The sequence below is a fragment of the Trifolium pratense genome, linkage group LG4 (assembly GCF_020283565.1).
Source record: "Trifolium pratense cultivar HEN17-A07 linkage group LG4, ARS_RC_1.1, whole genome shotgun sequence".
Classification (NCBI taxonomy): domain Eukaryota; kingdom Viridiplantae; phylum Streptophyta; class Magnoliopsida; order Fabales; family Fabaceae; genus Trifolium; species Trifolium pratense.
This window is the reverse complement of record NC_060062.1, coordinates 35,054,438-35,079,525: the sequence shown is the minus strand read 5'-3', so window position 1 is coordinate 35,079,525 and position 25,088 is coordinate 35,054,438. Positions and strand designations below refer to the sequence as shown.

General features: G+C 33.6%; 3 protein-coding genes across 3 annotated transcripts; 1 reads left to right on the top strand and 2 right to left on the bottom strand.

Annotated features, from left to right (window-relative positions):
* Positions 1 to 8,700: 8,700 nt before the first annotated feature.
* On the top strand, positions 8,701 to 10,047 carry LOC123922559. Its single transcript, XM_045975267.1, has one exon. It carries the CDS (start codon positions 8,701 to 8,703, stop codon positions 10,045 to 10,047), a length of 1,347 nt encoding a protein of 448 aa, XP_045831223.1.
* Positions 10,048 to 15,716: 5,669 nt separating this feature from the next.
* On the bottom strand, positions 15,717 to 17,358 carry LOC123922558 (transcription factor SRM1-like). Its single transcript, XM_045975265.1, has 2 exons — positions 17,105 to 17,358; positions 15,717 to 16,002 (listed from the first exon to the last, which is right to left on the bottom strand). Exons 1-2 carry the CDS (start codon positions 17,356 to 17,358, stop codon positions 15,717 to 15,719), a joined length of 540 nt encoding a protein of 179 aa, XP_045831221.1.
* A 2,591-nt stretch (positions 17,359 to 19,949) lies between these two features.
* LOC123922557 (probable transcription factor At5g61620) lies at positions 19,950 to 20,734 on the bottom strand. The gene is made up of 2 exons (XM_045975264.1): positions 20,463 to 20,734; positions 19,950 to 20,259 (listed from the first exon to the last, which is right to left on the bottom strand). The coding sequence occupies exons 1-2, from the start codon at positions 20,732 to 20,734 to the stop codon at positions 19,950 to 19,952; spliced, it is 582 nt and encodes a 193-aa protein (XP_045831220.1).
* Between the last annotated feature and the right edge of the window lie 4,354 nt (positions 20,735 to 25,088).

The window sequence follows — 25,088 nt, the reverse complement described above, 5'->3', positions numbered from 1 at the left end:
GAGAATCAACACACAACAGTTATACTAGTTCACCCCGAATAGTATGTGGGTTACGTCTAGTCCCTCACGCTCCGAGAGTATCCACTATAATCTTGAGATGCTAGTAATCTCAAATTACAAACCTCCTTGATCTAAACCAAGATCAATAACCTTAAGCCCTTCAAGCTTAATATCTACCTCAGTCCTACAAACTAAGGTGTCACTCAATCAATAGTTACGTATTGACTTGAGCCAATATTTTTTCAATGAATTGTTCGGATCGCAAGCTTTCAAATGAAGAGAAAATCAAGTTGAGAAGCTAATAGAAGAATACACTCAGTTCACTCAATGATATACTGATCCAAGTATGTGATGTTAGAGAGCTGGAGTGAGAGTGGAAGAGTTTGATGACTTGGTCGAAAAAGACAAGTGTAGATCTTGAAATTTATAGTTGAAACTCTTGAATCTTCAAAGCACCCAAGTGTACTATTTATAGATGTTGTTTGTCCTTTATTTTGTGGTCTCCAAGCAAGTTTGAGTGGAGCACAAGACTAGCCGTTAGTCTTTAAAAAGTCAGATCAAATATTATTTAAATAATATTTGATGAGAGAGAAGATGCTTCTTGAGAATGTTCTTAGAATGATGATGTCATGTGGAGCGTGAGGTTGAGCATCTTTGAGCTGTATGAACTTGTTCTCCAAGATTAAACACTGTTGAAGCCTTGGAAGATCAATTATAACAGCTGAATACAGTTGGAGAGAATCTTTCGATCAAGAGCAGGAAATCTGCTTGATTCTGGAACGTTCTTAGATCGTTCTCCCAGAGTATTTTCTGATTCTTGGCCTAGATCAAATAGAGAGGTATGCTTTGCTTGTTTTGATTTCGTGGGCCTTAAGATATTCATGATGATCATATGATGATAGCTGGTCTTCTTATTCTTTTACTATTCATGTGTACATGCAAAAGTACACATATCTTTCCATTGTAGATCAAGGACATAGTAGATTATTTTTTATGAAGTTCTTTGAGAAGTATCTTGTTGTCTCCTTTTCATTGGTCCATAAATGTCTACAAATAATCTCTGAATAGAGCATGTGAGCTTGAGAAGTAAATTGTCAAAGACATGTTCATGTTTATTCCTTAAACATGACCAAATATGAAGCTTTCTTTTGTTATCATTTAATCCTTGATTTAAATGACTTATATCATGTAGAGATTCTCTTCAATGAAGTACTTTGCAAAAGTGCTTATTTGTCTCTTGTTCAAATGATATCAATTAAGTGCTTATTGTTGATGTATAGCTTTGCACGTGAGAAAAAGTGCAGACTGGAGAATGTTCTCTGATCATTCTCATAAACTTGCAGTTTTCAATCAATTTAAGTGTAGTGATATATAATGAATGAGCTTTTGTTCCTGTCTATATTAATCACTCAAGAGAACTTGTTAGATCATAAAAAGATCAGAATTCACTTAAAATATAATTAAGATGTTTGTTATATTTAAAACATCAAATTAGGATTTTGCCTCATCACTAGTATCACGATGTTGAACACGATGCTCAACACTGTAAAGAGATTGGGATGTTCGATCCGATGATCCAACACTCTGTCAACACAGTACTAGATGAATAATAAGGAAACGTAAATAACAAGAAACAAAATAACACAGTTATTTGTTAACCCAGTTCAACATAAGCCTACTCTGGGGGATACCAATCCAGGAGTGAATCCACTATGATAGTATTAGTTCAAAGCCCTCAATAAACAACCCGTTTATGACTTATCACCTAATCACCACCCGTGCTATACTCTACCTAAGACACACCTAGGTATGAGGTCCCACCTCACCTCCTCTCAATCATAGCCCCTGTGATCGTACACGTTACAATTTGTAATGAAGAAACAGTTGTTAAACATTCACCAATTCCGTACCTCAAAGCTTAGGAATGGTTCACACAACCTATCTCATTGCTTAAAAGCTTCAGAGGTATTACAACACAATAACACACAGTCCTTAATCTTGCATCAAGGTAATACAAGAAAAGGAACACAATGACACAATACTAAAACCCTAAACACACACTTTGTAAAACACAATTGCGGCTTTTTTGTGATTTGCACAAAGGTTTAGTCTTCCTTTATATAACCCGAGCTAGCACGGGCTAGGTCTTGAATTGGGCTTCAAAATGCAGCAGGTCCGAAAGTTCCTTCAAGGAATATTCTTCAATCAAATGTTTTGTTTCCTAAAATAGTTGATGCATTCTGAAACAAAACTAGGTCATGGCCGCCTTCTAGAACAATAGGAACGACGCTACTTGGCGCACAAGTAAAACATTGTGGATTCCATAAATAAAATAAGGCGCGAGATTAAGAAAACGTCAGGCCCGGCCCACTGGATGTTGTATCCAATGTTGAAGCATTCTATCCAACATCTTGCTTGTACCTGATGTTGAAACATTCAGTCCAACATCTAACTTGAATATTTGTTTTAGCAAAATGAGGCTAACACAAAACTCCAACAAATACTTTGCAAGAACACTTGCGATTGCAAATCGCATGTCTGCTCAAGGTGAAAGATTGCAAGAAGTTGCAGTGGTTGAAAAGATTTTGCGATCAATGCCAGCAAAATTGAACTATGTCGTGTGTTTGATTGAGGAATCAAACGATGTAACAACATTATCAATTGACAAATTACAGAGTAGTTTGATTGTGCATGAACAAAAGATGAAAGGATAAGTTGAAGCCAATGAAGAATAAGCATTGAAGGTATCAAATCCCGGTAGAGGATTTGGGAGAGGAAGAGGTCGAAATTCAAATAATTCCTCAAGAGATCGTGGTAGAGGAAGACAAAGCAAATAATTTGTAGAATGCTTCAAATGTCACAAACTTGGCCATTACCAAAGTGAATGCTCTGAATGGGAAGGTAATGCCAATTATGCAGAATATAATGATGATGAAGAAATGCTTCTAATGGATAAAAATGATAAAAAAAAACCAAGTAATAAGAATGAAATGTGGTTTTTAGATTCTGGCTGTAGCAATCATATGATAGGACATAAATAATGGTTCTTTGATTTTAATAGTAGCTATAGAGATTCTGTGAAACTAGGAGATGATTCTAAAATGGCTGTCATGGGAAAAAGTAGTGTAAAATTGAGAATCAATCATGTGGTTCATGTCATCACCAATGTGTATTTTGTCCCTGGTTTGAAAACCAATCTATTCAGAATAAGACAATTGCAACAAAAGCAAATTACTGTCATATTCAAAGAAGATATGTGCAAGATCTATCATGAAGAAAAGGGGTTATTGTTTACCACTGCTATGTCAAATAATAGAATGTATGTAATTTCTTCCATTGTAATCAATCCTATGTGCCAAATTATTAGAACTAAAAAAAGAACTTAATGAATGACTAAGGCAATAGTGATCCTTGTGATGTTTATTTGATACTAATTCATCATTCAGATAGAAGAGTCCATTCTGAGCACTAGCCCGACCAATCGTCTTCTTCGTTGCCCGGTCCTGAAATATGCAACCAGAGAATGAAAAAAATTACATCACAATGTATTGATTTTGTTAATTATGAAATAGACAATAGATTGAATTTGAAAGTCGGAATGTGGTAAACATTCGTGGGTATAAGTGATGGTGAACAAATAATAGTGCCTAGTGTTTCACAGGCGCGTGAGAACCATCAGGCAGTTGAACAAGGATATGATTATTAACAGGAGAATATGTAGAAAAATAAGAAAGAGGGGTGCAAATATGATTAGAAGAACCAGAATCAATGATCCATGAAAAAGGAACACAAGTAAAAGTTGTACCTGCCAAGTTCACTGAGGATCCCACAGTGTCCTCTTAAGCTAAGAGAGATAGGAGTTTTTGATACTGTGCGCTTAACAGTTGATTAGTGGAATTGGACGACGATGATTCTGATTTCTTTTGTGGCTTATTTGGAAAACCATGAATCTGATAGCAAGTAGCAATAGTGTTACCATACTTATTGCAATGCTCACAATAAGGACGCAAACGTTTTCCTTGATTGTAATAAGATAGATTATGTTCTGGATCGGTTAAAAGCTCAATATACATCAATGTCCATCATAATGAGATAAAAAATAATAGTAACACAATGATCAAATTATCAAACCACGAGCACGAATAGAGGCCAAACGCCCTCAATATATATCCTAACGTGCTCCCATACAAATGAAAATCCAGGTATTATATGTGGCAAATCCTCTACACATGGAGCACCCCAATATACTGTAAACCCTAACATTCTCCTATATATAAGTATTCATACATCAATCCATATGTATGAAATATATGCGCCTCCAATTTTATACTCCTTTTTACATCAATATGGGTGGACCAAAAATTTTGTTTTTAAATTAGGAGACCTAAACTTTAAAAATCGATATGAATGTAAGCTGTATTTTTTTTACTTCAATGAGCGTACTTTTATAAACTACTTCTATCACGTCAAAAAGAAAAATATCACTACTAATAATAAAAACAATTTTCAGAAAGAAAAGAAATTTTGTAACCAAATAAAAAAATTATATATAATCAAATAACATATCTTTCTTTTTGTTGGCTCCTGCACTCTATTTGGTATCTAAATGCTACTATGCTATGCTAGTGCTGATTCTGCTTAATATTGCTTCTCGCAGCTGTTAGTATAAGAAAAAATTTCTTCTCACCCTCCACATTTCTTTTATATCCCCCAATTTACCTTTTTTACCATTGGAATGCTGACTTCGGTTTCTATGAACCGAAATACTAAAACTTCGATTTTTAGAAACTGAAATTTTCAATCGTTTTTCAGTTGCATACTTAAACTAATTGAATCGTTTTTCAGTTGCATACAAGAGCGTAGGACAGAGAAATTGAGCATCCATGAGCGTACGACGGAGAATGACGGCGGTTACTCTCAGGATAAAAAACTGTGATTACACAATCTGTTTCGCCGTTGTTGTGAGATTGAGGTTCAAAACAGAGACTCGAATGGCCGCTCTATGATAACAGAAACATCGCATTCTTGAGTCAAAGCTCTTACATCAACACTCAAAGCCAAATCAAAATTTTCAAATCTATAATCGCAGAACTTGATTGAGAAAAAGATGATGCGATTGGAAACACTGATATCAACGTTGTGATTTTGAAATATTTAAACTTTTGAAAATTTCGGTTTATAGAAGCTGAAATTTTGCAATATAGTAACAGAAATGCAACTGATGTGTTTAGTTACAACAATGAATGTGTTAGTGATAATTACCTTATGTTTGAGCCTTAATGAATGTACAAACCTTTAGCCAATGTTTCAAAGTTGATTTTAAGCCACCAATCCAAGGAAAAACGCAAAATTTTGAAAGAGAGTTTTTGATTGAAAATTTTGGTTTTTATAAATTGAAGTTTTGCAAACCAAAAGTCAAGGACAAAACGGAATTATTGGGGATATAAAAGAAACGTGGGGTTCGGAAAAGTAATTTTCTTAGTATAATATTTGACTCCATGTTTTTAGGCCCAACTTGGAAAAAGAAGGGCTTTAAGCCTCCATGTTTTTATCATGTATATAACGACTTTTAAACTCTATTCATGGTGTAATATTTGACTTTTAGGGTATGTTTGGTTCGAAGTAGATGAAGGGGAGGGGACACATTTGTGTATAACACAAATCATCAGACAATATACGCTAGCAAACCCTCTCCCTGCTACCACAATCATGAACCAAAACTGATTTCAAAGAGTTCCAATGCTTTAAAGTATCAACAAAATAGAAAATCCAAACTCAATCTGTTATAAAAATCCTCATTTTCAAAACCCCATTTTGGATATTCATCTCTGTGAGAAAAATTCTGGAAGAGAAAGAGACATGACATGCCAATAATTTGAGAGAGATATAAATTTTAGAAGAAGAACATGACAAGGTTGCAAAGGGAAGAAGATTAAGTGTTGCTGCTCGGTCAGGAAGATGAGAAGGGATGAGAAAGAGATAAATAATGAGTTTGTACCCAAAAAAAAAAGAGTGACAGATCATTCTTGACTGCTTCGTGATGCACCGTTCGCTACATCAAGCATTTCCCGTGAGGGAAACCTACATTATTTGTTATTGGGCTTGTTTAAATTGTAGGATCTGCTCTACAATTGGTTGTCTTTCAACATTTGGAGAGGAGGAATTAGTGGAATGTAATCCCTATAGAGAAGAGGGTGGAAATCTCCTTTCATGAGGTAGTGTCAAATTTGCTTCTTCTTTTACTCTTTTTTGATGAATCAACATGTTGTTGATCAACTCGAATGAAATGTTTTTGAGCATGGCTAGCAACTTGAGTATAAGATTTTGTACCAACATGCTTTGAAATCGCTTTCCAATTTCCCTTGCCATGTTTCTCAAGTCTCTCTAGAAATAACCTATAAATAAATATGAACAAAAATTCAATATGATTAGGTTATAAGGCCCAACTCAAAATTTGAGTTACTAAAAACTCGACATATTATTTGTTAGTCAATATATAAGATGATATTTTACTCAATATTACTAATTAATATACTTTTTCCTCTTATTTAATCAAATGAGAATTCTTTGTATATTTAAATCTATGAGTAAAAACAAAAAAAGGAAGAAAAGTTTAACAAAATAAATATTATGTCCCTTTCAAAAAAAAATAGTTGATGTCTCGTATAAAATATTTATATATCCCTCGTTTTATAAAATTCTCATTGTGTATAGATACTCGTTCATATATATAAGTTTTGTTATTGATCCCTCTTTTTACAAAATATCATTGGAGAATTACTCATATATATGAAGGACAAAAAAGGTTAAAAAGTGAAACAAATTCAAATTAAAGTTATATTAATTTCTACATAAGTATATATACTTGTGTTATTCTTCTTTCCAATGAAACACTTTCTTGGTCTTATTCTTGAGAGGAGGAGTTTTGTTTTCACCCATCGAAGCATTGTCTTTTGAAATATAATCATTTGAGTATGTTGGCACCTTGAAATAAACCCTTTAGGGTAAGATATTGGTACTATCCTCTTCGTATATATAGTTAAAATTGAATAAAGTTATCCACAACAAATTATCTAAAAAATAGATGAACTTTTTTTTTTTGTTGATAAGGAGGAAAACAAGATATATTTGAATAAAAAGTACCCAACCAAATATATAACCATCTACTACTAAAATCTATACTATATATCTACTACTAAATCCATAGTTTTTGCAAATACATATCTTATAGTGAGTTTGTTAATAAAAGATTGTTGCTGTTAAGAAAAAAGTCTTATGTTATGGTGAATTTGTTAATAAAAAATTTTTGCTACTACAAAAAAAAATCAAGGGTATTGTTGGTATTTTAAAAAGTTCACACAAAAAATATTTGTATCCTCTTTATATATAGTATATATAGTATAGACTAGCGGGCCAGACGTGCCACGTCTGCCTATGTCTAACTTATGTAAAAAAAAAGACAAGTGTTATGTTATGGTGAGTTTGTTAATAAAAGATTTTTGCTACTAAAAAAAAAGATGCGCCTTATATTATAGTGAGTTTGTTAATAAAAGATTTTTGTTTCTACTAAAGAAAATCAAGGGTATTGTTGGTATTATGAAAATTTCACACCAAAAATCATGTATTATCTTTATATATACTAGCAGGCCAAGCATGCATGTGTCTAATTTATGTAGAAAAAAAAGATTTGTCTTATGTTATGATCAATTTGTTAATAAAAGAATTTTGCTACTAAAAAAATTAAGGGTATTGTTGGTATTATGAAAAGTTCATACCAAAATATTTTGTATCCTCTTTATATATAATAACTAGCGGCCAGACAGAGTGCGTTCCGCGCCTGTCTTTGTTTAACTTATGTCCAAAAAAAAGACATGCCTTATAGTACGGTGAGTTTGTTAACAAAAGATTTTTGCTGCTAAAAAAAATGTGTCTTATGTTATGGTGAGTTTGTCAATAAAAGTTTTTTGGTGCTAAAATAAAATAAAATACATGCCTTATGTTAGGGTGAGTTTGTTAATAAAAGATAAAAAAATCAAGGGTATTGTTGGTATTATGAAAAGTCCACACCAAAAACAATATATCCTCTTTATATTATATATATATATATACTAGCGGGTCAGGCAACGCCTGCCTTTGTCTAACTTATGTCCAATTAAAAAGACATACCTTATGTTATGATGAGTTTGTTAATAAAAGATTTTGCTGCTAAAAAAAATATGTGTCTTATGTTATGGTGAGTTTGTTAATAATTTTTTTTTATTGCTACTAAAAAAAATCAAAGGTATTGTTGGTATTATGAAAAGTCCACACCAAAACTCATGTATCCTCTATACATATATATATATATATATATATATATATATATATATATATATATATATATATATAAAGAAGAAAAAGTAGGAACCAAGGGTCCGTTTGGATCGACTTATTGTTGAGCTTATGCAAAACGACTTATACAAATAAATATTTTTTTTCATGTTTAAGTTGGACGGCCGCCATAGCCACCGCTGCAGAACAAAATTGCGTCGTAGCAGATCTCGAGTGTTCCTCGCGGTGAGATTGATACGCATCAACAACAGCACCGTCGTCTTCATCGAGATTGTCTCTTTCTCCCACCCAATCTGGAATTGATTTTGGGATTCAGACCTGATTTTGCTGCCGCCCGATCAACACAACTGCACCACCGTATTCGACACCATGAACGGTGATGTAATCATCCCTTGGCCATGTCTTGCAGCAACAACGGCACAGCCCCACAAGTCGATGTCTAGTGTCGACAATGTGAAACAGCAAAAAACGTTTGCGGATGCTCTAGCAAATGTCTGCGACATTCCGGTAAGTCAATTCCCGCAACCTTGTGTGAAAGGCCAAGAAATTGCAATTATGATTCCTGAAAATGAATATTTAGCTGGTATGGATGGATGCAAAAATAATCTTCATGGAAGAATTATTTGGCCGAAGGGATCGACCCCTTTGAAAATTGATGAGTTACGTGCGAAGCTTGCTACCTTGTGGAATTCATTGGGTCGCTGGGGAATGGTTTCTCTTGGCAAAGGTTTCTATGAATTCTATTTCTCTTCGGTGGAGGACGTGAGAAGGGTTCGCTCGGTGGCATCTTGGTCTCTAAATCCGGGATATCTTAAACTTTTTACCTGGACAAATGACTTCAACCTAAATGCTCAACATCACACTACTGCTCAGGTTTGGATTCGTATCTCTGGTCTTGCACAAGAATATTGGAGGAAGAACATCATCTTTGCTATAGTTAGTAGTATTGGAACTCCAATTTATGTAGATGCTAACACTAGTAAATCCGTTTTTGAGCGGTCTTTTGGGCACTATGCACGTATTCTTGTTGATGTAGATTTAAGCGTTCAGCTCAGATATCAATTATTAGTAGAACGTAAGGGATTTGCATTCTTCGTTGAGATAGAATATGAAAATCTCCCGGATTTTTGTGACTATTGTAAACATATTGGTCATAATAATGCTAATTGCAAACAGAATAAAACCGTTGAAACTGAAGCTCGTGACATGGGTAAAAAGGTTTCTAAATCGCGGAAAGAATTCATACAGGTGCGTGATAATCGTCAGAATCAACCTAGGCAACAACCTGTTAATAATGAAACTGCAAGTGGGAGTGAAGCGCAACCCGATGCAAATGAACCTAATAAAGAGGATGTTGTGAATGTTAATCACATTAGCCAGACTGGAAATGAAGACCAGGAGCTTGTGAATGGTAATGAGAATCTTCGAATAACTCAGGAAGTGCCTGAATTTGTGCCGGACACCCCCATCAGTGACAAGCTTACTGATGAGGCGATAGAGACAATAGAGCATGATTTCAATGTCAATGATGATAATCCAAATATACCCAAGGTGGTTCATCAGGATGTGCAAATCTTAAAATTCAATCCGGCGGATATGGCGGAGGAACAGAGGAATAATCAGGAAGGAGAATTAGCTCTAGACAACACAGATGATCAACCTTTCGAGATTGTTCTCACTAAGTCGCAGAAAAAGACAAAGAAAAGGCAAGAGTAACAAGCCAGTGCGCGTGTTACCCTCACTAAGGCAGGATCCTGAAATCTTGCCAAATGAATTGCATCTATTGGAACATAAGGGGAATTGCCAACCCTTCGTCTAAATTGGCATTTAAAAGGTTATGTACTCTACACAAACCTAGTTTTTTCTTTATTGCTGAACCTTGGATACATTTTCATAAATTTCCTAAGAGTTTACTTAATTCTGTTAATATGAAATTTTTTGCCGTTAATGATAGAGGAACTAATGATCCCAATCTTTGGTGCTTTTGTTCCAGTGATATCAATCCTACTGTCTTGCACACTTCAAATCAACATGTTTCATTTATGATCAAAATTTCCGAGCAAAACATGGTTTTTAGTGCTATTTATGCTTCAACTGATTATCAAAAGAGAAGAGATCTATGGGCTGCTCTTAATGCGGAGCAATCAAATGGTGATCTTCCTCGTTGCTTTATTGGAGATTTCAATACTATTCTTGGCATGCATGAATATAGGGGAAGTAATACTCCAGCCAGAATTTGTTATGAAGATTTTCAGGATTGGAACAATTCTCATAATCTTATTCATCTGCCTACTAAAGGGGCACGCTTCACTTGGGCAAATGGTAGAAGAGGTAGGGGCTATACCGAAAAATGGTTGGACAGGTCAGTTTGTAATACTTTATTTATTGATGCTTGGTCCTCGATTAGTTGCAATACGCTCATTAAAAGTGAGTCGGACCATTATCCCATTATGCTACATCTTCACAACAACAATAATGTGAGACATGCTTCTCCATTCAAATTCCTTCGTATGTGGTCTAAACATGATGACTGTGTCAATGTCGTTAAGCAGGTTTGGAATTCTTCTATCTATGGTTGCCCTATGTTTATTTTATCTCAAAAATTAAAAACTCTTAAGTCTCACCTTAAGAATTGGAATAATAATGTGTTTGGTAATGTGCATTTAAAAGTTGAAGAAACTGCTACTCATTTGGATTTAATTCAGCAACATATTGATGCTACTGGTTATAATGATATTCTGATGGAGCAGGAAAGAGTTGCTAAGTTGGAATATGCTAAGGCTCTTCACTTTAAAGAAGACTTCTGGCATGAAAAAGCGAGAATTAATTGGCATACTGAGGGTGATCGTAATACTCAGTATTTCCATCATTAGCCAAAGTTCGATATGCAACTAAGCTTATTTCTTCTCTCTGTAATGGTGATGATTTGATAACTAATGCAAGTGATATTGAGAGTCATGTTGTAAACTATTTTAAAGATATTTTTAGCTCTCCTAACATGTGTCTTGATAATGGTATTATTGATCAAGTTATCCCTAACCTTATTACAGATGATCAAAATATTTCTCTTACTTGTCTTCCTAGTATGCAGGAGGTTCACAATGCTGTTTTTTCTATGAATAAAGACGGGGCTCCGGGTCCAGATGGTTTCGGAGCTATTTTTTATCAAACTTATTGGGACATAATTGCGAATGATGTGTACAAGGCCGTGTTGCAATTTTTTTCTAATGGTTGGATTCTTCCTAACTATAACTCTAATAATGTGGTTCTTATTCCTAAGTCTCATGAAGCAGATGCTATTAATCAATTTAGGCCTATTGCTTTTGCTAACTTCAAGTTCAAGATTATTTCAAAAATATTGGCAAGTAGACTTGCTATGGTTGCTCCTACCATCATTTCTTCCAATCAAAGAGGCTTCATTCAAGGGAGACAAATTTCTGATTGCATTTGTTTAACATCTGAGGCTATTAACATGTTAAATAACAAAACTTTTGGTGGTAATCTTGCCATGAAGATTGATATTAGGAAGGCCTTTGACACTTTAGACTGGGACTTTCTCCTAAAAGTGCTTCACACTTTTGGTTTTAGTCCTGTGTTTTGTAATTGGATCAAAGTGATTCTTCATTCAGCTTGTCTGTCTATTGTTATCAACGGCCGGCCGTCTGGTTACTTTACTTGCAGAAGAGGGGTTCGTCAAGGGGATCCATTATCTCATATTCTTTTTTGTTTAGCAAAGGAAGTTTTAAGCAGAAGCATTACAAAGCTTGTTGAAGATGGATCTCTTCAGCTTATTCCTGGAACTCGGGGTAATTCTGTTCCCTCTCATATTCTTTATGCTGACGATGTTATGATTTTTTGCAGGGCAACTCTAGCTAATATTAATATTCTTAAGGGACTTTTTCAACGTTATGGAGAAGCTTCTGGACAAATCATTAACCCATCTAAGTCCAATTTCTGTGTTGGATCTATTTCTGCTACCAGAACTAATAGAATTGCTGATATGTTGGGTTTCTCTATTGGAACTTTGCCTTTTATTTATCTTGGTGTGCCTATTTTTAAAGGGAAGCCAAAAGCTTGAGCATCTTCAACCGATTGCGGATAGAATTAAAGCTAAATTAGCTGCTTGGAAAGCCTCTCTTTTATCCACTGTAGGCAGAGTTCAGATTGTTAAGAGTATTATTCATGGAATGTTGATCTATAGTTTCATGATATATGCTTGGCCTATTAGTCTGTTGAAAGATGTTGACAGGTGGATTAGAAATTTCATCTGGAGTGGTAATGTAGATCAGCGTAAATTAGTTACTGTCGCTTGGGATAAAGTTTGCACTCCCACCAATGAAGGAGGTCTTGGTCTTCGTTCTTTAAGACATATTAATGAAGCTGCGAGTCTTAAACTGTGTTGGGCGCTATTTACATCATCTAATCATTGGACGTCCCTTCTCAGAGCTAGGGTGATGCGTAGTTATGGTATTATTGATTATCATATTTCTTCTTCTATTTGGTCAGGTATCAAGCATCATATACATAGTGTTACTGATAATACTTGTTGGCAACTTGGTAAGGGTGACCAGATTAATTTCTGGACAGATTCTTGGGTGGGTGACCCTTTGGTGGACCTTTTGGATATTCCTCGCCATTATCATGCTCTATTACAGGCTAAGGTGGCACACTTTATTGCTAATGATCATTGGCTTATTCCTCACTTTATTACTTCGAGCTATCCTAATTTGGTGCCGTTATTAAATTCTGTCACTATTCCTATTAGTAAAACTAATGATGAGTTAAGATGGATTCGTTCTGATAGCGGGGTCCTTTCTTTTAAAGATGCTTACTTGTTTCACAGACCTATAGGGCAACATATTCCTTGGGCTAAAATTATTTGGTGTGAGGATATTCCTCCCTCTAAATCTTGTTTGATGTGGAGAATCATGCATAATAGATTACCTACAGATGATCTTCTCTCTCGTAGAGGTTGTTATATTGTCTCCAAATGCGATCTTTGTGGGGAGGCTGCTGAAACCATACATCATATTTTTTGTGATTGTTGTTTTTCTAAGGATATTTGGCATTGGTTTGCCTCTGTTCTTTCCTTGCACGTTGACACAAGTACTGTTAGTTCTATTTTTGATATTTGTAACAAAAATTGGAACTCTCAATGTAAAACTGTTGTTATTTCTGCAGTTGTTAATATTTTTAATACTATATGGTGGTGCAGGAACCAACATAGATTTGAGGGAAAATCTATTCATTTGAGATCTGCAGTCAACTCAATTATCTCCAATGTCTCTTTATCTAGGAATTTATCTAAAAAAGCTTCTTTCATTTCCATGCAGGAATTCATCATTTTGAAAGCTTTTAATGTCAATGTCCATCACCCCAAAGCACCTGTCATCAAAGAAGTATTGTGGCAACCTCCGCTTTATAATTGGGTTAAATGCAACACAGATGGTTCAACGTTGGGTAGCCCCGGTCTTGCTTCTTGTGGGGGTATTTTTAGAGACTATACTGCTACTTTTCTAGGGGGGTTCTCTATTAATATTGAAAACTCTTACGCCCTTCATGCTGAACTTATAGGTGTTATGAATGCTATTGAGATCGCTCATTCAAAAGGGTGGAACAAACTTTGGATTGAATCCGATTCACAATTGGTTAATTTAGCTTTTAAGTCCGACTACATTGTCCCTTGGAAGCTTCGTAATAGATGGTTCAATTGCTTGACGTTGACTAAAACCATGCATTTTAGAGCGACTCACATTTATCGTGAAGGGAACTGTTGTGCAGATCGAATGGCTGCTTTAGGCATCAATGTTAATGGTTTTTACTGGTGGGACAATGTTCCGCCGAGTGTTCAAGGAGATTATATTAGTAATTTAATGGGTCTTCCGTCTTTTAGATTTCATTAAATCCACTGCACTCTTTTTCCCTATCCTTGGTTTTATCCCTTAGGGTTTTCCAGGAAAGGTTTTTAATGAGGTAGTGGTAGGTTCCTTGTATTATTGTTTCCTTGGGTTTTGGTTTAGTCCCCCCAAGTTTGTCTCTTTTTTCTTTCTTTTTAATAAATTTATTAGGGTGCTGCAAATGATAGGTGATGATTATGGGGTGCCAACATAGTTGAGATGTCATAATTATCATGTGATGCCTATGCACGCTAATGTTTTATAAAAAAAAAAAAGTGTGTTAAGGTATTTTATGAAATAATCTCTTATGAAAATACAATTTTTACTAGCGAGAACATAAGCTATTTTTCATAAATTTAAGATAAGCTAATCCAAACGGACTCATCTAACATATAACTACTTTTCCATTTCATCTTATAGGAGATTTTACGAACCAGGCTAGTGCGCGTGCCACCTACCCATGAGCAAAACATCATGTTATGCCCAAATCCGAACAAGTGGTGTGCGTACCACATGTGCAAGGGTCACGACACAAAAAATTGTTAGAAGTGAAATTAGCTAGAGTTAGCTTTTTTTTTTAGTCAGATAGTCTCGTTGTTAAAATTTTAACTTTTAAGGTAATAAGTGAGATGTTTAGAAGTCGAATTCAAACTACTACATATAAAATGTGATGTTTCTACCACTTGAGCTAAACTCACATTAACATCGCATGAATTAAATTTTGGTGTCTATATCTTACGAATTTGATCCTTCTGATTGAAGATTAATAAAATAGTATCTCGAGGGAAAAATCTTAGGAAAGAATTTTTCACTAAATGCTAAAAAATGAGCCTAAATGCAAAATATGAAAATACTTCAATTTCCATCCCATGTTGAAATAATCGGCGATTAACATAAGTAACAAATGATCAAGACAAGAAATTGTGTAAGAAATGTTAAATATGGTCATTGCTTGATTTGTTATATGACCCGACCTTGTTCTACAATATTAGTGCTCATGAGAAACACGTACATTTGAAGCTTTTTTTGAGAGATTCATACTAAGATAAATCGATAAAATTGTTACATAATTGTAAATTTACTTAGAGTTTAAAGCATATGCACCGCATTTTAATTTACATTGACAACTAATAAAAAGAATTCAATCTTCCATTCTATGTCATATAATAAAAGTGAGATGATATGGAGTGGCGTGGTAGAATACATTATTATTATTATTATTCACTCATCGTATACAATTATTTTAGGCAGTTAATACATATTTCTTTTTCTGATTTACTTATACACACGGGAGTAATATATTATATAGTGAATACAAATTAGAAGTGAATTTAGAGCAATCTTTTTTTTTAGTATATGCATTAATTAAAATTTGGTGGTAGCATAATTTGAGTGTCAATAACTTAATGTAACTTATAGCCATTGTTTGATGTGTTATATGATCTTGTTCTACATTAATGCATCTTGGGGTTGTTGAAATTGTTGTAGTTACTGATATACAATTGGTTGTGTTTGAAGATTTGAAGAAGGATGGGGAGGTGGAATATAATCCCTATATAGAAGAGGGTGGAAATCTCCATTCCATTTGGTTGTGTCAAACTTGTTCTTTCTTTTACTCTTTTTTGATGAATTATCACTTTGTTGATTAACTCCTATTCGAATGAAATGCTTTTGAGCATGGCTAGCAACTTGAGTATACGATCTTGTACCAACATGTTTTGAAATCGCTTTCCAATTTCCCTTGCCGTACTTCTCAAGCCCCTCTAGAAACAACCTATAAATAAATATAAAGAAAAGTTCAATATAATTAGGTTGTGAGGTCAACTCAAAAATTGAGTTACAAAAAACTCCACATACTATTTGTTAGTCAATAAGATTATAAAAAAAAAAAAAAATTATCAAATATATTTTTTCATCTTGGTTAATCAAATGAGAATTCGTTTGTAGATTTAAATCTTGGTGTAAAAAGTAAAGACAGAGAAAAACCAAAAACTATTTGTTAGTGTCAAGACTCAAGATTCATTGACAATTATTTTCCTTCGTCAAGTTTGTTATACCTTTCTTTTTAATCCAGTTTAAGCAATGATGAGGGAATATCTATATAATGAACAGCTCATATAAAATATCAATAATTATATAATATATCATTGCTTATATATATATATATATATAAATTAGCATTAAAATAGCAAAAAGGAAGAAATTTAATGTTTTGTTCCATGCTCAAGTACGTTACACAATACTCCGAGGTATTTTTCACTTTATTACACGTCTAAGCCCCCACGGTATTATATATCTTTTGTAAAAGGTGTACCGGTTGTGTGAGAAGAGGGTGTATGTATTGTTATAAACTATCCATAACCTCGACTCTAAACAATGTTAATCTTTTAGGTGTAACAGACCCCGTCGAGATTAAGGGGTTAAAGAGTATTTAGCACATACAAATAAGCCACAACACTTTAGAATGTATTAATTGTTTGTTTAGGTTATTTGAAACTCTCATAATTTTGTCCTTTGAAAAAGACGCCTCGATTGGTAGATTGAAGAGTGTGGATATCCTACATGAACTACTCTCAACATTGACTCTCAAATAATATGAAACTTTTTAAATGTACCGAAATAATAACAAAATAAATATAATATCTCTTTCTTTTATTTTCTTTTTACGCAAAATAATGTCCCTTCCAAAACGTAATTAATGCCCATTTAAACCCATTCAAATAAAATATCTATTGATCCATCCTTTTACGAAATATAATTTCATCATCATATGTATATAGAGACTGACTCACTCATATATATGAAGGAAAAAACAAAGTTAAAAGATAAAACAAATTCAAATTGAAGTTATATTAATTTCAATTAAGTATATATACCTGTGTTCTTCTTCTTTCCAATGAAGCACTTTCTTGATCTTCTTCTTAACCGGAGTAGCTTTATTTTCATCCAAGTGATCTTCCGTAATCACCTGAGTATGCTCCTTTACTTCAGTCGTTGACGATGGAACAAGAACAGCTGGCTTGTCCCATTGGCCCTCGAGGTCTAGATATTCTAAGAGGTTTTGCTCGAAGCCTTTATCATCATCCCATGTCCACTCCTTTGAGTTGCCATTATTATTGATGTTGTTCATCTGATTTTTTAAAGAATGGTTGTTATTCAATAATTTGTGTATCGCCTTTGGAGTTGATTATCTTCAAGCAAATATCTCCAAAATTTTGTTAAATATTATGATATGTATATACGTATATATAGTTTATTTTTAACAATGATATAGATATAGCTGAATTTCCTATTTTTACTCTAAAGTTTGTTAAGAAATAATTTTATTTTTTATAATAGTTAAGAAAGAAAGATTGTTGCACAAAACCACCTTTTTGTTTTGGTACAATTATAAAACTACCATTATATATGATTATATATGATGTAAAGATAAAAAATAAAAAAAAAAATTATGCAAAAAATGTAAGAAAATTTGACTTTGAGGGAATTTAAATCCGATTCTATCTAATGATGATTTGGTTCAATGATTAGTTCAAATGTTTTGTTTAGTTATAGTCGTTTCGATCTACTAGCATTCTTTATATAAATAAATAGATTAGTATATTTATCTATATATACTTCTATACAATACTCACTCCGTCCCATTTTAAACCTATTTGACTATTTCACACATTTTAAGAAAAATTCATAAATAAAATAGAGATAGTTGTATAATTACTAAACTATCCTTACTTTTTTCATTACTAGTTGTAATGATTAAATTGGTTGAGTATGCCACACATAAACAGGGGCCCACATAAAGGTTAAAATTGAAAAAAATGGCTTTGAAAGTTGTATAGGTCATTATTTTGGGACAAATCAAAGTCAAAAATAGGTCATTTAAAATGGGACGGGGGGAGTATATGAATAGAATATATGAGTTTTGGTATGGACTTTTCATAATATCAATAATACTCTTGATTTTTTTTAGTAGCAACAAAAAAATTTTACTAACAAAGTCACCATCACATAAGACACTTTTTTTGTTAGCAGCAAAAATCTTTTATTAACAAACTCACCATAACATAAGACATATCTTTTTTTTTTTGGACATGACCCGCTAGTATTAATAAAATATACTACCTTTGTCCCTAATTATAAGACATTGTTTGACCACTGCATGTACGTCAATGCACAATTTTGATCACTAATATCTTTAATTGTCTATTAGTAACAATTATAAAAATTAAATATTTTGAAAATGCTCATCAGAACAAATTGAGCAAAATCTTATATGCTAATATTTATATTTATATATTATTAAAAAATATGGTAAAACCAAGGTAAATAAATAGTACGGAGGTAGTATGTTATTAACTTGAAATATCTTAAACAATACTGTTTAAGGGTTGATCCATTGATAAAAAGATAGAGTTTAGATTTGGGAGTTCTCAAGTTCAAATCATATTAGTGCTCATATATAGATGAGGTAAATATAAATGTGTTCATGTTATTTGAGTCTTGGCCTAGTGCCCTCTATTTGTATATCTGCATCTTGTTATTTTATATATATTTTGGGATGCCTAAGCTAGCATCTTTTTGATTTAAAAAAAAAAAAGTGTGCGTGTGCATGTGCGCCTTCTACGTGTTCAATTTTAAAGTTCAATGTGAATGAAAAGTTAATGTTGATACATTTACGTGATATGTAATTAAAAAAAATCAATTATGCTATTGAACATTCATCTAAACTTATGTGTGGATGAAAATAGTGATACGATAACCATAACATTGAGTTTAGATGGTTAATGAGCTCATCCTAGGACGAGTCATAGAACTCAATTTGATTTTTGACAGAAACAATCTTTGATCAGGTTTTACTTATTTCGTGGCCGAATTTTGGATTATTGAGGGTCTCTTTCCCTTGAAATTTAAGGGTTAACACAAAAAGCAAATAAAAAATAGGGATACGGCTATGTGATTTTCTTTCGCCTAAATTACGGTTATGTAATTTAAAAAAAAAAAAAAACCATTTATGCAATTTGCTATATCGTTGTGGAAGATAAAGAAAAAATGATCATAGAAGGTTTTTTGAAGATAAATGTCCGAAGATGGACTTGCATTTTTTAGTAAATTTTAATAAAAGGTTAGTTTTTTTAATATTAATATTATTATAAAATTCAACAAAGAATTCATATTTGAAACTTTTTGAGAGATTCATATTATATATGTTCATAAAATTGCTACATAATACTAAATTTACTTATACCACGAATTATATCTAGTGAGTGTTAGAAGCGGAATTAGAGTTTTTTTTTTTTAAGTAGTTTAGTCGCTAGAATTTTTTTCTTTGAAGTGAATAAGTGGCGTGTTCGGAATTCGAATCCTGACTACTGCATATAAAATGTATTATCTCTAACAATTAAACTAAGCTCGTGTAACTTTTTATGCATGGATCAAATTTTTGTGGTTGCATATAATTTGAGTGTGTATAACTTAAGAGACAAATTTGATCCTTCCAATTGAAGATTAATAAAATAGTATCTCGAGGGAGAAGTTTTAGGAAAGAGAGTTTTTCAATAAAAACCTAAAATTGAACCTAAATGCAAAATATGAAAATACTTCAATTTCCATGTTGAATGAAATAACCAGCGAGTAACATAACATATGTAACAAATGATCAAAACAAGAAATTGTAACAAATGTTAAACATGGGCATTGTTTGATGTGATATATGACCTTGTTCTACAATGCTTTTTGGGCTTGTTGAAATTGTTGCAGTAACTGCTCTACAATTGGTTGTGTCTCAACATTTGGAGGAGGCGGAGGAATGTAGTCCCTATAGAGAAGAGGGTGGAAATTTCCGTTCCATAAGGTAGTGTCAAATTTACTTCTTCTTTTACTCTTTTTTGATGAATCAACATTTTGTTGATCAACTCGAATGAAATACTTTTGAGCATGGCTAGCAACTTGAGTATAAGATTTTGTGCCAACATACTTCGAAATAGCTTTCCAATTTCCCTTGCCATACTTCTCGAGCCCCTCGAGAAATAACCTATTAATAAATAGAAACAAAAAATTCAATAATGTCATTCAAATGAAATATTTATTAATCCCTATTTTTACGAAATTCTCAACATGTATTATGTATAGACTATAGAGACTCATTCATTCATATATATGAAGGAAAAAAAACGAGTTAAAAAATAAAACAAACCGTAATAAAAGTTATATTAATTTGTCAGTAAGTATATAAACCTGTGTTCTTCTTCTTTCCAATGTTGCACTTTCTTGATTTTTTTCATAAGCGGAGGAACTTTGTTCACATCGGTCGAAGTATTGTATTTTGGAATACAATCATATTTGTGTGTTGGCAACTCGAAATTACCTTCCTCGATCATTTGAGTGTGCTCCTTTACTTTGGCCGCTAATTGTCTGGGAACAAGAGATTGTCCCTCAAGTATCTCTTCTGGAGATTCTAAAAGGTTTTCCTCGAAGCTTTTATCATTATCCCATGTAAACCACTCCATTGATTTGCAGTTAATATTTGTGTTTTCCTTGATATGCTATTTTTGTTTTTTCATGTATTTTATTGTATTTATAAACCACACCGGCCCATCCATTATAATAGGTACTCCCTCCGGTCCTTTTTATAAGGAACAATTTGGAAAAAAAATTTGGTCCTTTTTATAAGAAACAATCATTAAATTTATTCTTACAATTCCATTTTTACCCTTATTAAATTGTATCCATTCCAAAGTTATGCATTAATTAGAGTGATATATTCCCTAAGGATAAATTAATACACCAAGGTTAGTTTTGGAATAGATTGTAAAATTTTAGAATTTTTATTAAGAAAGATAAGGTTTCTTGGTATGTGTGTTTTTTCCAAATTGTTTCTTATAATAAGGACCGGAGGGAGTATTCTGTTATTATTTTTTAATTATAGTCTTATCTATAGTGTTTAGATATATATATTATCTTGTGTCAAAAACAAAAAATATATAGTGTTATAGATAAAGGGGATAAGAGAGTTTGGGCTGAATTTTTTTTGGTCCATTTTGCCCTTAACTTTCTTTATGATTTTTTAATTATTCCATAATTGCCTTTAACTTCCTTTTTTTTTTATGGTTTTTTCATCTATGTCTATTCTATACTATAATATATAAAAAGAATACATGAGTTTTGGGGTAGAATTTTCATAATACCAACATTACCCTTGCTTTTTTTTAGTAGCAACAAAAATCTTTTATTAACAAACTCACCATAACATAAGGCGTATCTTCTTTTTTGGTACATAAGTTAAACACAGGCAGGCAACTGCCTGGCCCGCTAGTACAAATAAAGATAAACTCATATCATAACTATCTATTTTACTTTAAATTAAAATCCCCGATCAAAATGGGATAAAGAAATTAGCTTAACTGGGCCATGCATATTTAGTCAACAACATATTTGAATTTTACACTCCACTTCCTTGACGTTAAATATACTTAAATAGTTAAATTACACTTTTATGTTAAAATATATACATCCCCTGATTTGTTAAATATATTAGAGGTGAAAATCTTAGGTGAAGTCGAATATAACATATCACTCTTAAAAACAATCAATTGAAAATTTAAAAGTAATTATATAAACACAAAAGATAAAAGATTTAAATGCAGTTTTACCCCTACGAATTTGATTGAATCGAAATTTTACCCCTTTTACTTTAAGTTTCGGAATTTTAACCCTTTTATTTTATAATTCTTCGAATTTTATCCCGTATACTTTTTTTCCTCACTAGACTCTATAGATCGATATTCTTTATTACGATAATATTAGTGTGCACTTACGAGACTATCACTCGCGCAAGATATAACATCTCTTTCTTTCAACTTACCAAACTGTCTTTCAAACCCCCACATGATCTCTACCCTTAAGACATCATGATTACCACCATACCTTGTTAGTAGTTGTTTTAGTATTTGGGCTTAGTCTAGTAGCTTTGGGCCTTGCGTTTGTATCAAGCCCATTGCTCTTATGTTGTAATGCCTATATAAAGGTGTGTATTGAGCAATTTATCAATTAATGAGAAAGCCTTTACAACATGTGGTATCTAGAGCCTAAAGACCAGGCCTAGCTCCAAGAAAACTGCAGTTTCATCTTGGTTAGTTGTAACCGTTTTTTCACTTTTCTGGCGACCGTTACAACCGCTCATTCTTTCTTCTCCGGCGAGCTACTCTTTCTTCTTGCATTCTCAACGATCCCTGTTCATTCTTTTCACTCCATTCATGGCAGAAAACTCAACTTTTCTTCAAACCTCAGTTCCTAAGTTTGATGGCTACTATGAGCATTGGTCAATGCTCATGGAAAATCTAATCCGGTCGAAAGAACTATGGTCTCTGATAGAAACTGGTATCACGGTGGCTCCTCCCAATGCCACAGCTGAGCAAATCAAAGTTGCCAATGAAAGCAAGCTTCAATATTTGAAGGTCAAGAACTATCTTTTTCAATCTATTGATCGCACGATTTTGGAAACGATATTGGTTCGTGATACAGCTAAGAATATCTGGGATGCGATGAAACTTAGGTATCAAGGCTCAACCATAGTGAAACGTGCTCAGTTACAGGCCTTGCGACGAGAGTTTGAGCTTCTTGAGATGAAAGAAGGTGAATCAGTGAATGATTTCTTCTCAAGAACACTTACTATAGCTAATCGCATGACAGCACAGGGAGAAAGAATGGAGCAACACACTATAGTGGAGAAGATTCTTAGATCTATGGCACCTAAATTCAACTATGTAGTTTGCTCAATTGAGCAATCAAATGATGTGACAAGTCTTTCAATTGAAGAATTGCAGAGTAATCTTTTGGTTCACGAGCAACGCATGCGTGGCCAACAAGTTAATCTTGAAGAACAAGCTCTTAAGATCTCAAATGGTGGCAGAGGATCTGGTAATGGAAGGGGTCGAGGTAGAAATTCCAGCAGAGGAAGGGGAAGAGGAAGGCAGAATCTTGAAGCAATTGAATGCTACAAGTGCCACAAACTTGGACATTATCAAAGTGCTTGCCCAAATTGGGGTGATAGTGTCAACTATACTGAATTTGATCAGGAAGAGGAATTTCTTCTAATGGCTACAACTGAACAAAATCAAGAAATCAGAGAAGAAACTTGGTATTTGGACTCAGGATGCAGCAATCACATGATAGGGAATAAAGATTGGCTATTTGATTTTGATGCTTCATTCAAAGATTCTGTGAAATTAGGTAATGATGCAAAGATGGCTGTTATGGGAAAAGGGAATGTCAAATTGCTTATCAATGGTAAGGTGCATGTAATCTCCAATGTGTATTATCTCCCTGGTTTAAGCACAAACCTACTGAGTGTAGGCCAATTACAAGAAAGAAATGTGACAATTGTTTTCAAAAACAATACTTGCAAAGGGTATGTTGATGAAAGAGGACTGATTTTCTCAACTACAATGACTGCAAACAGGATGTTATTGCTCACTGCACCTATCATTATTCCAATGTGCTTGCAGGCATCAAAACAAGAGAGAACTCAACTTTGGCACCATAGATATGGACATTTGAGTATCAATGGCCTGAAACTTCTAACCAAATTGAAGATGGTTAATGGACTGCCTGAATTGGGAGATATGGAAGAAAAGTGCTCAGATTGCTTGTCAGGCAAGCAACAAAGAGCAGCCATACCAAAACAAGCCAAATGGAGAGCAACAGAAAAACTCCAACTTGTCCATTCAGTCATTTGTGGACCAATAAATCCAAGCTCAAATGGTGGTAAAAGGTATTTCATAACCTTTACTGATGATTTTACTAGGAAAACTTGGGTTTATCTGTTAAAAGAAAAGTCAGAAGCTTTTGATATGTTCAAAAACTTCAAGGCATTGGTTGAAAATGAGTCTAGCAGTAAGATACAGTGTTTAAGGACAGATAGGGGAGGGGAGTATACATCAAATGATTTCAATGAATTTTGCATATCACATGGTATTAAGAGACAATTAACTGCTGCATATACTCCACAACAAAATGGAGTCTCTGAAAGAAAAAATAGAACCCTCTTGAACAATGTTAGAAGCATGTTGGCCAGTAGAAGTGTTCCTAAGAGATTTTGGCCAGAAGCACTAAAATGGAGCACTCACATTATGAATAGAAGTCCTACTGTATCTGTCAAAAATAAGACCCCTGAAGAATGTTGGAGTGGTATTAAACCTTCTGTGAATCATTTCAGGATATTTGGATGCATTGCTTATGCACATGTACCAGATAATCATAGAAAAAAGCTGGACAATAAAAGCATCAAATGTGTTCACTTAGGCTTAAGTGAAGAATCAAAGGCCTACAAGTTATATGATCCAAGTAACAACAAGATTGTGATAAGCAGGGATGTTGTCTTTGATGAAGCAAAATCATGGAACTGGGATAATAAGCAACAAAAGGTTAGCACTGAAGGTATGATACCAGTTGATGATGAAGAAGTTACTGCAGTAGACAATAATGAAACTCATGACAACAATAACACTCCAATACAAGATATAGATATGGATATTGGTTATGACACCACAGATGCTGAAGATGAACCAACAGAAGGAACAAGCAACAATAGTGAAGATGACAATGTGCAATTGGGAAAGAGAATAAGAAAACCACCTAGTCATTTTGAAGATTTTGTAATGGGTCCAGAAGCTGAAGAGGAGCAAGAATTACCAAATCTTGCTGTCTACAGTAGTCTTGAGGATCCATACACTTATGATGAAGCCAGTCAAAAGCAAGTGTGGAGAGATGCTATGGATGTTGAAATTCAAGCTATAGAGGACAACAACACTTGGGAACTAACAGATCTGCCTGAAGGTTCAAAAGCTATTGGAGTTAAATGGG